The sequence below is a fragment of the Siniperca chuatsi genome, linkage group LG14 (assembly GCF_020085105.1).
Source record: "Siniperca chuatsi isolate FFG_IHB_CAS linkage group LG14, ASM2008510v1, whole genome shotgun sequence".
Taxonomy (NCBI): Eukaryota; Metazoa; Chordata; class Actinopteri; order Centrarchiformes; family Sinipercidae; genus Siniperca; species Siniperca chuatsi.
In genome coordinates this window covers 8459241-8475821 of record NC_058055.1, presented here as the reverse complement: position 1 = coordinate 8475821, position 16581 = coordinate 8459241, and the positions used below count along the sequence as shown (strand labels likewise).

At 39.2% G+C, this 16581-nt stretch overlaps 1 protein-coding gene across 8 annotated transcripts; it reads left to right on the top strand.

The window, feature by feature from the left end:
* The first annotated feature begins 11 nt into the window (after positions 1-11).
* Positions 12-13972, top strand: LOC122888571 (mucin-5AC-like). 8 transcript variants are annotated; one of them, XM_044223189.1, is made up of 5 exons: positions 12-317; positions 5024-5035; positions 5134-8341; positions 11295-11369; positions 13230-13972. In XM_044223189.1, the coding sequence occupies exons 3-5, from the start codon at positions 5784-5786 to the stop codon at positions 13447-13449; spliced, it is 2853 nt and encodes a 950-aa protein (XP_044079124.1). In that variant the 5' UTR covers positions 12-317; positions 5024-5035; positions 5134-5783; the 3' UTR covers positions 13450-13972. The 8 variants fall into 8 exon arrangements, 7 of the variants coding, with proteins under 7 accessions (XP_044079124.1, XP_044079126.1, XP_044079127.1 ...); XM_044223191.1 differs by adding an exon at positions 12910-13088 and having other exon boundaries at positions 5024-5285; XM_044223192.1 differs by adding an exon at positions 12910-13088 and having other exon boundaries at positions 5024-8341.
* Positions 13973-16581: the final 2609 nt, after the last annotated feature.

Genomic DNA, 16581 nt, shown 5'->3' with positions numbered 1-16581 from the left:
GCTGTGTCAATTAGCTCCCCTGGCACTGCTCACCTGAGCCACTCACCCACCTCTCTCTCTCTGCAGCTGACTGCTTAACCATGCCCACCTCCACAAGATGGTAACAAGGGAAAGGAATCCAAGCAGCTGACCTTATGGCTGTGGAGAAAAAATCAATGGAACTAACAATAATACAAAAATCTGACATTAATTTATAAAAACCTTTTGTGCTTGGAATTCTCCACTGAGCTCAAGGTGAAGGGTCAGCAACATATCAGCACATTTGAAACTGGCAGAGATTCAAGGATACAACAGAGGGTTGGATACTGGTTAACATGGTAACGTAATCTTTTCCTCCATTTGAACAAAGAGTTCGCATTTTTAATGTTGTCTAGGAAGAAGGAGTCTGTCAATGCCTGTGCCATAGGCTTCATCTGTCTGTAGACTTCATTCACTCACACCTCCCTCCCTCATCCAAGAGGTTTCATCTCTCCAGCAATACTGACACCTACTGATGAAAGCTAAGACTGGCAACTGACCCACATTGTTCATATTCTGTAACACAGGAAAATGGCATCCCCCTTTATTTGTTTGTGTGTATGAAGAAAGAATATTCAGTAACAATGACCCACAGAATAAATGTATATATTATATTTTATTTGGGTGAAACAAACTCATAATTTCACATTCTATTTTGTATAGCTTTAGAATTACAATGTACAGTAAGTTATTATTTACCTTAACCTTATGTTCAAGGATGGCATAAAGAAATGGGGCAGTGAGTGGCAATAAATAGATAGTCACAGGCTCTACCTCTCACATCAGGCAGATATAGTGGCTTAGTATTATTTTTCTTCTTTACTTTCTTTACCCTCTATGCTTTCTACAAGACTTTCTACAAGACTTTTCAGAGGGGCAATGGTCTTGAAAATTAAATACATGAATGAAAATGTAAAAAACAAATATACAGGACATTTTGTACATATTTTTTAAATCAAAATGATGTTATCCACTATCCACTATTCCCTGTTTTCAAAAGTAACTCAAACTCCAAACTAAAATTGTACTAAAAAGCTTTGTTGAGTATATGTCTGATGTCCATCTGCCCCTTAGTGGCCATTTTTTTAAATGCAGCTTAAAATAAATGTAAAATCCTGCATGTATATAGTATATTATACTATTACTATTTTGGTACCACAAGAAACCTCTCTGATCTTGCATCATCACAGAAAACAAATTTTAGAAACCTGATGTTATCTTGCAAGCACACTAGCTTTGACTGAAGTCTAACCTGTAATCTGGTGTTATTAAATTCACCTGGACTAAAGTCAGCCCTATAAGGACTCACTACTGTAACTGATGATACAATACATTTGTGAACTAGGATCAGATGAAGAAGAAATTGAGAAATAAAGGAAATATTACTAACATTTATACACTTCTCTAAAGAACAAACTATTAGGATGAGTAAATGCAAAACACACAAAACTCTTACGGTGACAGTAAAACTGTTGTGCCATATTATTAAGGCACAGTAGGCATTTTCACTGATACAATATTGTGTAATCACCTTAAGGCTATGGAACGATTTTCTATTCACAAAGTCAGCCTCATGTTCCCCAGGGCTGCAGTGATGGAATATGAGTGCAATCTACTGAACGCAGCACACTCATGCATCCTAAAGTATGAACCTATTTCAACGCAGTAACAGTAAATGTTATTAATTACTGTTAACTACTGTCACATTCTGTAAACCACCTGCTATTTGAGAAGATCCTCTTTTATAACAAATTATTTGGAAATGCTATAAATATTTATTTTGTCTACTATAATAAACCACAAGAACATAAAGAGGTCCCCACCTTCTTCCTACTGTATAATATCTGTAGCTAAGTCTATAGGAGTCTTGAAAAATGCTAATTCCGCAGTGTTTCAGTTGAAGTAATCTAACCTGAATATACCCCACTAAACATTTAAGTAGAAAACAGAGCTTTTGGGTTTCTGGAGTAGAGTAGACTAAAGTAGAGCAAGTAATATTAGAATGAGCATGGGCATGTATATAGCCTAAGACAACTGGAGTGTACATTACCAGTTGCCAGAAAGGTAGTACAGATAATTGTGAAATGGTAAAGTTACCAACCTTTATAGTATGTCACAAAGACGCAAAGGCTGAATGTGAGTGTGTCATATAACATTGTGGCATTTACTGATATTAAATACTTTAAATGGGTGAATATTTTGTCTATGTCCTTCTCTATTTGCTTACATTTCTCTTTAACAGCCAGATTTCCATTTTGAACAGATTTGGTTCTCCAGTCCCTTTAATCTGAGGCAGAAGGGTTACTCTAATTAAACTGAAACAACTCCAAACTATGTTGTTGATTAATACTGTAAGTGGGTTCAATAAATCCAAAAAAATGTCATAATAGCTGTCATACAGTGGCTTGGTGTGGGATTTCAAAATAAGTGAAAACAGGGCAGTTTTTGATCAAGTTTGAAATGACTTTCACTAACTTTGCGTTAATTAGTCCTGATTGTTATTTTTACATGAGTTCTCAAACAGACTCCACTATTATTGCTGTTAAAGCACAGAACAAGAATTCAGTGTGACAAAGCTTACTGTGAGACAGTTTGGTAGGGCTGTACTTTCACTTCTGACGACTCTAATCAAGAGTGCCGTGATTACTGACTGCATACATTATATTGTCCTAGAGTCACAAAATGGGTAACTGAATTTTCCATGCACTGCAGGCCATTTACTTTTGGAAATACTGTGTGAAAATAATATATTTTTGCATAAAATTGGATCTTCTTTGCTGGTAATTATTTTTGATTGAAATGTTTAGGTTTTATGCACAGAGCTAGGCTAATTCATTTGTTTCACTTAATTTAAAGTTGCCCTTATCATCAATGGCATACATATATCTGCCTGTCTAGTCCTGTATACAATGAAACCAGTTTCATGTCTGTCCAGATAATATGCAACAGTATGAGAGTGATTTCCTTGGTACTGGTACAAATGCAAGTGTTTTACTTAAGAAGAGGAGAGAACAGATCAAATAAAAGCAATTTGCATGTAAATCTCACCAACTGAGCCACTGCCAGTAAAGTATTTCCAGATAGTACATACCCATTTGAAATGAATATGATCTGATGGCATCAATAGTCTTGAGATACTGTAATTGGTCATGTTTAAAAATACTGCACAGAGTTGGGGTACAATTATTTTCTCACTGTTATTTTTTTCTATTGCCTCCTCAGACTACTACAGCTTTGTTTATATTTACATTTGTTTTAAAATTGTTGCATTTTCTTGCTTTTTAACTTGCATGGTAATTTACACACAGTCCCTACCCCACTGATGCAAGTCACTTCCTCTCTCTCTCCCCTCGCTCTCTTTTTCTTTCTCCACCCAGCTGTAGATCAGGATACATGAATGCTGGGAAGGAGGGTAGTGGCAGAAATAAGGGAGAGGGGGTGAAAGAGAGAGAGAGAGAGAGAGAGAGAGAGTGGAGGAGGAGGAGGTAAAAAGGCAAGACATAGTAGGACAGAGTGTGTTGGAGGGCAGCATACTGTAGCATAGTGCTATGTTGGGATTATGGAGTGAGCATGGAGCAGCAGGACCAAAACAAGAGGAGAAGGGGACACAATGAGGACACAGCTTGCCTTTATTCCTGATCAATAAAAGGTAGATTAGTTCAGAATCTGAGCATTAGAAAAGAGGGCTCATTAAACAGCACTGCTTTGCAGAACTGACTGCCTGCAGACTCCCTTGAGTTTGAATTCTGCTACCAAGGGATTTTAAATATGAAGACAAAGTCACTCCAAACGATGAGGACCTATGAGGACATAAAACAGAAAGCGGAAAACTAGCTCCTGACATTTGGACCAAAAAAATCAAGACATCTTGCAGCAAGATCAAATAAACACTCAGGTATGCCTGCTATACAGAATCACAAAGACACATTAGGTAGCAATTCTGCTGAAGCCAGAAACAGCTATTTTCTTTAGTTCTGATAATTCAAAAAGTGTGTGGCATTGCAAGAAGATGTATCTTTTTTTCCTCCGCAAAGGGGGATTTAATGGTGTATTAACAGGGCAGGACAGTTGTCACTTAGCGTTAGACGGTGACAACAGACATAGGTCACTTGACTGAGCTAAAGTAACATTAGATGACACGACAACCAAAATAATAGATGACTAAATGTTCTTTTTGCAATTTTGACATCCCTGGATGAAAGCTGTTGGGGAGGATAGAGGCAATTGAAGGGAGCCTTGTCAGAATGTCTTTGCATGAAATGTATGCCATAAATCAACGCTTGCAAGTACAAACACACACATTCACAATCTGTATTTCTAGTGTATATTAATCAAACGCCTGCTGTTGCGTAAATTATTAAAATGACCTCCTGCACACACAAGAAAACTGGCACATGTGAATTCATGGGTGGCATGGACACATGCACACGCACAAAATGCCACCTCTGTTAAAGGGTGTTCCAGTTAAATGCACACAAAGCTTAATGAAGTCTATACTGTAGCATAGGTGTATACATTATGGCCTCTTTCCAAGGTGAGCTGAATGTGGAGGACAATAGAGTGGAAGCTGCTTGCTATGACAAACAATGAGAGAGGTGAGAGAGTTCACCACAGGAGCTATGTTTTGAATTTTATTCCACAAATAAATTCCTTTTTTTGAGAGGGGATCTGTGCGGGATGTTTGAAATGCTAATATAGAACACTTGTTTTCACAGCATCAGCCTCCCCTTATTATCAGCATTGACAGATTGCCATTCCTATTTGATTTCCAGTCAAACCACTGTATGTCAGAAAAGTGAGAACATAATTCTTTCTGTCTTATCTTAAATCTGCAATTGATTTTTGACAACTCTAGTAATCCTTAATTTCTGCAGTATTGAAGCAGTTCCTTGTCTCAGTTCTAGCTCTGTGCATTGTTTCAACTTGTCCTGCTTACTCATGGATTTCTTTCACAGCACCATCTCAAATGCCTCTCACTGTAAACTTGTTCCTCTCTTACTTTTAGACGGATCTAATGGTGTGGAAACACTGCCGCTCTCTTGAATTATCAGACTTTTGAGTCAGTCAGACAAGGGATGGGGAGACGAGCGGCTGATCTGACAACTCCGGTTCCAGTTTTAGGTGTCCCTGCCCTGGTTGGAGTGCGTGGTTGGAGGACAACAGGAGGAGACAGAACTGGAGGAGCCCTGCTGCAGACGTGGGGACCTCAGTGCAACGTTGGTGTTCAGACGTCCCCGAGGATAAGCAGACCACCTACCCAGCACAGGGTACCGCTAACTGATACACTCTCTACACCATCAGATAACATTACTCAAACATCCAACAGCTATATTACCAAGGAAACGGAGTACAAGGAGATATTACTGCTAACAAAGAGTGACAAGGATAAAAAGGCTATTTTAAAACAGAAAAGTGGGGAATCCAAGACCAAAAAGGAAGTGACTTTCAAAGCACTTGGAGGTGAGGCCTCTAAGGATGTGACCTGCAGTCAGAGTGAGACTTATTGCTATGCCAGGGCAATCAAGACCAACCCACACATTGCAGGCAATGTAACCAATGTCAGGCCTAAATTGAAATCTGCTGCCCGTTACACCAACGGCAGCGTGGTTGATTCAGAGGCGATCGGTGGAATTAGCATTGATAATGATGAAGCAGAGACTGTAAAGAGTGCAACCTCTGATGGAAGAGACCAAACCACACTGCAAAGGCATTATGCAGAGCAGTGTGGGAAGACACTGCTGTTATCTGCTGCCCGACCTTTCGGTATGCCACAAAAAATATGCAGCCATTGCGGTGGGAGACAGTCTGAAACCACCGTAGTTGCCACTATGGGGGAGAAAAGCCCTACTGTTGATGCTTGTCTTGGAGAGAAACCATTAAAGTCAGCCCTCAACTCGCTCTCGACTACCACGCATTTCCAGATGCCCCCTATTGAGAAAAACCTTAAGCCAAGCCATCATGAAATCTCAGAGAACATCACAAACATAGACAAAAGGACACAAACTACAGTCAATCCACAACTGTTATATGTTAGTGAAGAACTAAAGTATGGAAAAAACCCACACCCAGCATGCCCAGTGCACTCTAGGGGCAATTTGGTCACTTTGTCACAGACACATGCTGCTAGTGATGTAAAATCCATCCAACCCACAACCATCTTACATGCTAAAACCATCACTGTCACTAAAGCAACTATTGAAACAAGACAAGATGATGCCAGTATAAAATCTTTCTTGAAACCATCACAGGACAGTCAGATCCCCCGACCAACAAATCTCCCGATGACTCCACAAATGGCCACAGCTACCAAATCAAACAACCCACATTCACACACTTATCCTAAGCACCTCAAAATATCCCAACACAACTCTACACAACATAATGTGCCTCAGAATGTATGTGTATCTGTACATGCTACACCTGAAAATACTCCACCTTCTCATTTGTACACTACAGCCGCGGGACCTGGAAACACATCCATTATTAACACACACAAAACAACCACAACTTTTTATACTGCACTGATGTCCAATGAAAGCATACCCGCTAAAGTTGCTAATGCTGAACATGAAACCCTGCACTCAACACATACAGCACGAGGAAACAAAGCAACAAATGCAAATGATAGCCCACAAACAATCTCTAAATGTCCCGCCTTATCACTGGCATCCAATGCATTAGATCCCATTCATAAACCGGAAACAACTGCACAACCTTCACCTGCAAGTCCACCCAATCCAGGTCATAAACCACAAGCAAAGCCATCCTCAAACGTCGACAGCAAATCACCATTTAAAGCGTCTATTATTAACACTGTAAAGAACTCAACTGGATTCCTCACTTTTGCTAATAAACCACACACAACTACACCGCATCCACATCCCAGCACTGCTGTCCCACAAAGTACTTTGAATCATAGCTCTAATTCAGATCAAATTACGCATACCACCATAACACCTACTGCAACAAAACCCCTAAAATCAAGAGCTAGGTTACCTTTAAGTGCAGCACCCAGTTCCACATCTACATGGAACAGTACTCTATACAAAAATATAGTCCTCAGGAACTCAAACAATCCCACAGCCACCACCTCCTCATCTGCACTGACAGAAAACCAAAGTGATGTCTGTGTATCAGGTACAATGTCACTTCAAACAGCAGACACAACACAACACAACAAAGAACTTCATTATGACAATGAAGCACCACACACAAATGAGCCTAATCACACACAAGCAACAGACAACAGAACTCAAACCAATAATGAATCTGGTTTATGCTGTGTTATTTCCAATCAGGAAAACAACTCCACAACAACTCCAGTTGCATTATCTGAGCTGCTAAATGTGTCAAAACATCATAACAGAGGCAGTGATGCGAGCACCCAAAATCCTAAACCAACCATTATTGCCAACACTGAATCGTATATGGATAAAAACAATTTCAATGGAAATCTAATCAATGAATTAGTTGTGTATGAGTCAAAAGACCATGAAAATTCCAGTCTATCACAGGTCACTAACCTTCAGAATTACATTTCCCTAATTAAGTCAAGCAGCTCTTGTCTGCAGGGTTGCATAAACACAGAACAACAAAAGCTTGCACATTATCAAGGATACACAGAAACAGAACATGAGGGACATGGTGCGACACGCCCACCAGTAAAGACAGCCCAGGAGACGGATTCAAATAGAGAACAGTTTGCCTTGGGCATATCAGTCAGGCATGCAAATATTAAGCTTAAATCCAATGCAGATAAGCAGACGCATCCCAATTACTCAACACCCTCTGTCATAGCACAAACAAACTGTGAGCCCATAATTTCCTCACTGGAAAACACCAGTGCACATGTCGACCCCTTCGCCGAATCTTCAGTCCACCAAAACTATGATTCAGATACTTCATCACTACCACAAGCACACACAAGTCCAGAGCTTTCTTCCACTGCACCAGTCCCTTTTAACAGCAAGGGAGAGCTTAGTACGCACACAGGCCCTGAATGTAATTCTATATTGCCGTCATCAACAATGCACTTGGCATCCCTTACCCGCCTCCAGTCCTTCGAGGCAGAGGCAATCGTCAGACCGGATTCAAAGTTTAGCCCTGCTCCCTCTCAGCCGTGCCCAGAGGACACCGGCCTGGCTCACTCCCACCCGGCTGATGCAGCCCTGTTGCTGCCTCCTTCCCCACAGTGCTGCAAATCAGCAGCCCTACAGCAGAGGCTCGAGAGTGTGGAGGCCAGTCTGGCAGCCAACAAGGACAGGATCACTACTCTGCTTAACATTATCCATGACCTGGAGACATGCCACACTCCCACCAGCGGGTGAGACGATGTGAATGTGTGTGTCTGCATGTGTGGGTGTAAGTGTGGTAGGGTAGGTGCAATGATTTCTCTCAGTAACAAGTAGTGTAATGTTTTACTTGTGTTACATATCGAATTGCTACAGAATTATTCCATGATACTTATTAAACATATGACTTATAGTTTAAGTATAATGCAAAACCTGCAGGGTCAGATATGACTTGTAAATTATTAATATACTCTACATTCCAATACAGGTATAGCTGCCAGAATTTGGTCTAGGGAATTACTTTAAAAGCTGTCCCGCAGTGCTGATCTTTGACTTTCCAGTGAGTCATCACTTGCATTTACTGGAACCTCAGTGGCTTTGTAATTCATTGGCAAACGGCATTGTTTTTCAATCTAAAAACACTTTTGCATGTGTGTTTGTGTAATTACATGTATGATTATTCATTCACTCATCGTTCAGTGGAGAAACTACTATTTGTTGTGATGGCAGTAACAAACCATTTGCAACAGAAAACCAGGGTCTAGGCCATTTATACCTACTTATAGCTTGCACCTGAAGACATATTGTATAGGGAAGACATATTTGTTAATCAACAGATGCAGCACAGATATCAGTTATGTTTTACACCCCTATTTAGTTGTAAAATAACAGAGTGACAAATGATTTCCGTGTATGTTTGTCAGATATTTGGTCACTGAAGAAAATGTATATATAATCAGTGCAACATTGTTTTTCTCCAAAATGTAATTGGTAAATGCAAAATAGTTACAATATGAACATAATCTGTAGAGATGTAGCTGATGTTCTAGAGTTCATTTATATGCAGCAAATAGTCAGGTGACACTTAGTTGAACATTGACTTTCTGCTGACATTGAACTAGTATCCGCATTGGAAATAAAGCCTTAACAATTTGTACCATTTATTACATACACTATGATGTAACAAGTTGTACAGATACCTTTTGAAGGCGAACATACTGTTAAGATGTTATGAAGCTAGCTCTGTGGTCACTATGAATGTGCCATAAATCAGGAATAATAGCGTGATGATGTGAAGCCTTAACATTGTTACAAGTTTGCAAACAGGTCTGTGAATGTGTGGCTGAGTGTGACAGAAACCTACTTGGGCATTTCAAGAGGGCATGATTTATTTAGCCATATAACTCCTCTGGGACAAATAACAGGAATTAAAACCGCCTTCTGGCAATGTGTCTCTGTCAATCATTCTCATCCACTGCCGAGTGCTAATAAGTTGTGACTGTCTCTGAGGTCATGTTTCAGAATAACCAACTCCTAATAAGCAACTGATGTCTGACATAATGCATGTTATGCAGCTCATCACTGCCAACAGCAGTCTGAATGAATATCAGACAGAGAGGATAATTGGAAAGAATATTTAATAATAATATTAATAATAAACTTTAGATTAGCAGCAAATGAGCTCATGGAACTTGGGGGACCGAACAGGAAGACCTCAGACTTACCATCGTTAAATTTAAGGAAGTTTTGTATGGAAGTTTTTATTGGACTTTATTGTTTGTAACCCACAGAAGACAATCCACAAATGTGTACCATGATACACAAATATCTCACTACCCACTTACATGTATTTTATTTTGTGATGTGTAGTCATATTCACAAAAACATGTTCAGGGTTTGTTGAAGAAAACAGCCAGCCAGCAGGTTAGGTTCACAGACTCAGTTACCATGGTAACTGATCAGAGCTTAAGTTGCCTCTCTTTCTGGAACTGAAAACCCAGAGTTTGCCTTAGTTTTCACTAAACCCGCTTTCTGAAACAGGGCCCCGAACTAAATGATCTAACATGAGCTAGCTCGTAGACCACTGCCACTGCTAGCTAACATTAACGTTAGCCAGTAAGTAAGCAAGCGCAGCACAGCACACTCACCTGGAGATGACAATGATGAACCTGATGCTGAATCACGACCGTTGAATTAAATAAAGATGCTCCACCTTGTCTTTCACCTCCTGGTAGAAGCTAGCTAGTTTTTTCTTGTTGTACGATGATTCTTGTTCAGCCTTCTTCCAGCAGCTTAAAGACTGTAACCCCTTCAGCTCATGTGAGGGAATCTCGCCGCCTGCTGATGTAGCTAGTAACTGCTCCTCAATTTACAGATTCCTATTTACAGATCTGCTGCAGTACGAATTGAACAAAATTCCACAAATAAATAGGAGGGAAGTCACAAATGTCACGTGGCCCGCAAGCTGACAGGAAGCAATCCGCAAATGTGCAAAACCTCTTTCACATGTAAAAATGGATTCACAAATGCGTAAATATCACTTTACATGTATTTGTTGTGGTGAAGCTACAGTATTTACAATTGTAAAATCTATACAATTTTTATGTGGAATTAAAATACATATTTACAGAGTAAGTTGTGGATATTTGCAAATCGCTCTATATTTCCGTTGAAATGACTATACATCACAAATAAAAAAATACATATTTGTGGGTAGTGAGATATTTGTTTATCATGGTACACATTTGTGGATTGTCTTCTGTGGGTTACAAATAATAAAGTCCAATAAAAACTTCCATAGTTTTGGGACATCCAGGATTTAATATCAGGGAGGCCGGTTGTGCCTTTTTTGGATTGTTCGACTTGTTGACCTTCCGTTGACGTTCAGATTTTCTACCCGTCTTTTAAGGGTTCAAGTGTGATCGTCCAGCCCGGGGAGTTTATTTGATTTTTGTTTCATAGTTTTAAACGGTGCAATTTGTTCAAGCACGGACCGTTAATTTAACAATGCGTCCAGGTTGAGAGGAGATATAATGGAATTAAGGGATGATGAATTAAAAGCATCACAGAATTTACCTGCAGAGCCAGCACTGAGAATGCAATTATTAATTTATGAAATATTAAATTGTGAATCTGAAAGGATAAGAGTTTTGGAAGTTGAACTTATTTACTGTATGCAATTTAATTTACTTTCTTTTATCCTAGTCGACGAAGCTACAAAACTGGACAGGACCTCAAAAACTGCTCAACCTGCCAGAAGACTGCTTGTATTGTCTACAGGTGAGATAATACTGAAATTGGCAATTTTGCCTGCATGCAGTTTTGAAGTAATAAGTGATCAGAGCAGCTCTAGAATTCAGCTCTTGCCCAAATATAAAAGAATAGTTTCAGAACCTCATGAATTTATAGTATGACATTGCTTCGTGTTGCTCCTTGGTGTTGATTGTAGGCTGGGGCAGGAAGCCTTTAGTTAGATAAAGTTAAAAATGTGTCCAGGCTTAAAACATTCCCTCAGGAGATATTTTCAAAAGGATATTACGAAAACAATTAAAATGAAATCAGTGTTTTAGAGCGACACGGGATGAGTGTTTGTATTGCTATGACAAAAAACAAATGTAGCATAACATGGATTTCGGTAAATTCAGAATTACTTTACTAAACATTTGGACATACAAAATATAGGTTTTATTTAACGTTTCCTTTGTGCATGAGACACAATTCAACAAGGTTGAGCCCATTTGCCATTTCAGTTGCCAGGCAGTTCTCTGCCAGCCTGCTCACTTCACTGAAAATTAATGACTTATTGTACGGGCAGCCTACCAAATGAAAAGCTCTGTACTGCTCGTTTGTTTCTCACTCAGAATACATAGGGAGATTACATTTTCCTCTGAGCAGACCATACATCTTTTGGAACAACAACTTTAAGCTCTGACTGCATGTGACTCAATCTATTCACACAGCAGATTCATGGAGATTGAGATGGACTCTCTGAAATTCAAGCTAGCAAAGAGGAACAAGTCATGCCCAAGTAGCCTGCCCGATTGATTTATTATGATTTATAATGATCACTTTACTGGAGTCATTGTTAGTATTGTTAATTTCATATTCATTTCATATAGAAATTCAATATTTTAGCCGATGAGGTGAGCTGGAAGAGCCAGGTGAATTTATCTAAAGTGGCCTTATCTTAAAATGAGACATTTTGTATTTTGATATTTTCACACCTGCAGCAATTTTAAGACAGATAGTTTCAATTTCAGATCAGTTTAAATCTGCCTTTTTGACAATAACAATAAAGAGGGTTGTTGGATTTGTGCATGTATGGTACATTTTCACAGTTTCAAAAGTGAAACTGCAATTTTCATTGAATTAAAGAAAGATATTGATGGATATTGTTTGACTGTGTGTCTGAGAAAAGCTTTTAATACATATACCTTGCCAATTTTGTTGAAGATGTAGTGTATGAAGACTTATCACGCAATAGTGGTTAGCTCTACAATTCCAACTTTGGTCTTGGTTTGCACAAACTAGCTGAAATGTTGCATCAGGTAGAGGCAATGGAAAAATAAAAATGAAAAACAATTGTCCCAGAAATACTGGATGCGGAAAAAAGGCTAAGAGAAGAAATCTAAGTCTTCTCATCATCTTTTGGAAAAAAATGCCTCATGCTCTACAAAGGAAAACCTAAAATGGACTTTATCTTGAAATATTCAAAACATTCCTCTTGATCTACTTATTTTCAAAACCGCTTTTGCATGACAAAAAGATGTTATGTAAGTTGATTTGCTGACTGGTGTGTGTTGGCATCTGGTCCTTAAAGGCCAAGTGGAAGATAAGGATATTCGAACAAGACGTGTGCACCTTCAGAAAAATAAAGATACCCTGCCGGGGAATGTCTTCCTGCCCAAACCAATCAACCACTTTGAAATCTGACAAGCACAGAGCTTCCCACATGAGGAGTACCACACAAAGCAAAGTGAACTGTAGCATCATAGAAAAGTAAGCTGGTAATGCAGATCTGACACACATAAGCATTAATTTGCATTCTTTGACAAGAGCTGAATTTTATACATTTTGTGTTTGTTTGGCTCTCAGATTTTTGGGTTTTAGTAATTTTGGGCTGTATGTCTGTCTGTCCAGTGTGGAGTATGACTTCAGGCAGCAGGAAAGACGCTTCTTGGAGGTTCTGAATCATTCAGCAAGAGGAAATCATGCTTTCTCCATGCACCTATCCCAGCCCCTGAACTTCAGCCTGCTCAGAAATGTCATCATTAAGAACTTAACAAAGTCAAAGGTGAAAAGCAAAAAGCTGTGCAAGACCCTGTTCAAATGGCTGCCCAGGAAAATCCAGCAAGTGTAGACCTCTTAACAATACCTGCGTGCTGTTTAATAGCCATAAGCCTGTGTTACAAGTGACCAGCAGAAGCCTTTGCAGAGGACTCTTGTTATTCCCATCCTACCCATAGAATGAGATTACTCTGAATTAGACTCTTACCCAGTAGAGTTCCACTCTCCTGCACATTGTCAAAGCTTATAAGCAGCATTTTGTACTCGAATTTGCCCCTGATCTTTGTGACCTTCAGCTAGTATCATCCATAAGGAATTCTTTATTTCACTTTTGACAGGTAATGTTATTTTGATGTCATCATGCCTGCTTAAAATGTATGGCTAACCACAGCCACAGATTTATTTATCTAATTTTACATATGGGATTCTGTTCTCTTTGCACTGTTATGATTAATGCACTATGAGTTCCAGTTGATGTTACATTTCCCCTTCAATTTTCCCCATACCTGCTTCTCCTCCATGTGCAGTAAAAAACAAGGTTTTGAATGGAATAATTTTGAAATGCAAAAAATAAATCAGAATTTACTGACTGTTTATTTGTCTGTAAATCTGTTCATTCGTCCAGAGCTTTGTTTAATTCTGAATGCAACTTCCCTTTGTACACTTGACTTGAGAAAATAGAGAAACATTCATTATGCCTTCGCCAATTGTGCTGATGGTCTCCAAATCCCCAAACAATCTGAACGTCATAAAAGGTTTCTGAGTAAAACAATGACATGACAAAAGGCTGCAATGAAGCGTGAGTCACAATCAAAATGTTCATGTGCACATGCACAAACCCATGAACACCCTTGTGGACGCAGACACATGAATATAGAAAGCAAACTACATCAACATTAAACAAAACATTGTGGATGGTTCCACTGAAGTTTTCATAAATTATGAATGCAAGGGGAACATGAGATTTAGAGAATTTTGGATAAAAGCTTATGAGCAAGGAATGTATAAACGTTCTTAAAAGTTTATTTAAGCAGTAAACTAAGCAAAGACTGTGATATTGCCTTTTAAGGGGGAAATACTTAAAGACTTTAATTAAAATACCTCTAAGAAGAAATAATACCAACTGAAAATGAAATTCTTGCAACAATGGTAGAGGGAAATTTGGATCTGTGGCAGCCTTGTTGCATCATGCAGGAAGCACAGTTTTGCCACCAAGGTACATTTAACTACTGTAAGTGAATGTTTGTTTTTTACTAGAAATGATAACAATGCATGCATGCATACAGAGCTGCAATGTTCAGATATTGGCCAAAAATCTGAATAAATGTTCAGATGCACTTTACACATTATGTAACTCAAAGTGAAATGCCACCGATTTTACACATCAAAATCTGTTTACAGGTCTTTAGGAGTACTAGTGCATATGTGAAAACGTGTATATTGTGTTATTGTGGCTCCAGAGAGAGCTGTGGGAAATCTGATAAATTACCTCAAGTGACGTCACTTGAGGCAAGCTTACCAGACCTCTGCAGCCTGCTCCTCGTCTCTGCTTGAGGTTTGCGGCTCAAGGCTACATTAGTTGCTACTAGCATAACACAACCGTATCTCTGACCGAACTGTCGGCAGTCAAGTTGCACTGTGGGTAATGTAGGCGCCAGGTTTTGACAAGGAAAAAGAATTCATGGAATAAGAAAGACAATATCTCTGGTTCTGTTGCATTGATTTTCATCCGTTTTGTTTTAACTGTCCATCGTGAGACTGACAATGTTATAGGAGTGCAATGCTAAATCGGTGCAGTACCTTTTAACATAATGGGAGAATTTGTATTTTTGAATATGCCATTTAGTTGTTCTGCAGGGCCTTTGCTGTCAGAAATCATCCCAAAGACAGATATACTATGTGTTAATGATTGTGCATCATAAATCTAGCTAATGTTTTCTGCGTGAGCTAAAATGTCTAGTGTCAGTCAAACATAACCTCCTTCCATTAACTGAAGCTAGATGTCTCATAACTCAAAATCAAGTCAAACTTAATTTCATGCGTAATGATAAATGATTACTTTATATAAATCCTATCATATATTAGTTTCAAAGAGACATTTTCATGAAACTTACTAACCAGAACAAAAATCATACAGAAAAGAACACAGAGAAGATAATATAAAATGTACATGGGATTAACAAGCTTCAGCCTTGCTTGCTTATGCAGAGAACTCTAAATTATTGACCTAAAAGTTTTGCTGAGATTCTGCAGTTCTCTGCAAATGGACCTGCCAATTTTGAAAAGTGGTACTGCCAAACAATATTGCAGCAACAGCACTGCAATGAGTCCTGGAGCCAAAGACAAATGGGTCTATAAAATAAAACATAAACAGGCCAGACAACATATTATGTTCCATATCAGAGAATATCCAGCAAAGTGAAAGAAACTACTTGTCATCTTTGTGAACATTAAATTGTTAAATTTCAAAATGGTTAGACAAGTAGTTCAACAACATCAGTTTAAATCCTCCCTATAGCCGTAAAAGTATCAGTGTAATTCACATAGTGGCAGAGAAGAACAATTTGCTGTGTCTCAGTTATGTAATCACAGCAACACTATGATTGTATTGCTTTTTTGAAGTGTGGTAACTGGGTAGAGCCAGAGGCAGATATTGGGGGAAATGACCTCATCAATACTAACATGTCTGTTGTGCCTCAGGAGATGATTCAGCACCAGTCAGGCATGGAACTGCTGTGCTGGTGTTTTATGAGTCTGTGGTGGCCAGTGCTATCCTGTATGCTGTTGCATGCTGGGGCAGCAGGTTGAGGGTAGCGGACGCTAACAGGCTCAACAAACTGATCCGTAAGGCCGGTGACATTGTGGAGGTGGAACTGGGCTCTGGAGCTGTCGGTGGTGTCAGAGAGGAGGATGCTGGCCAAACTACATGCCATCTCGGACAGTGTCTCCCACCCTCTCCATGATGTGCTGGTCAAACATAGGAGTACCTTCAGCGAAAGACTCATCCCCACAAAAAGCACCACAGAGCGCCACAGGAAGTCATTCCTGCCTGTGGCCCCAAACTCTTTAACTCCTCCCTCTAAGTGTCAGTCTATATGACCTTAAGTCACTAAACTGGTCATTGGATCATTAACATCTCTGCAATGCTTGAAATATTGTGCAATGTTCTCTGTTTAATACTGCTGTGCAATATACTCTGTTTTCA

Coding starts and splice junctions, on each gene's coding strand:
- LOC122888571 (XM_044223186.1), top strand. CDS start 5,094: ATGGGGAGACGAGCGGCTGATCTGACAACTCCGGTTCCAGTTTTAGGT. Junction 8,342..11,294: donor TGCCACACTCCCACCAGCGG/GTGAGACGATGT, acceptor CTTTTATCCTAG/TCGACGAAGCTACAAAACTG. Junction 11,370..13,229: donor ACTGCTTGTATTGTCTACAG/GTGAGATAATAC, acceptor CTGTCTGTCCAG/TGTGGAGTATGACTTCAGGC.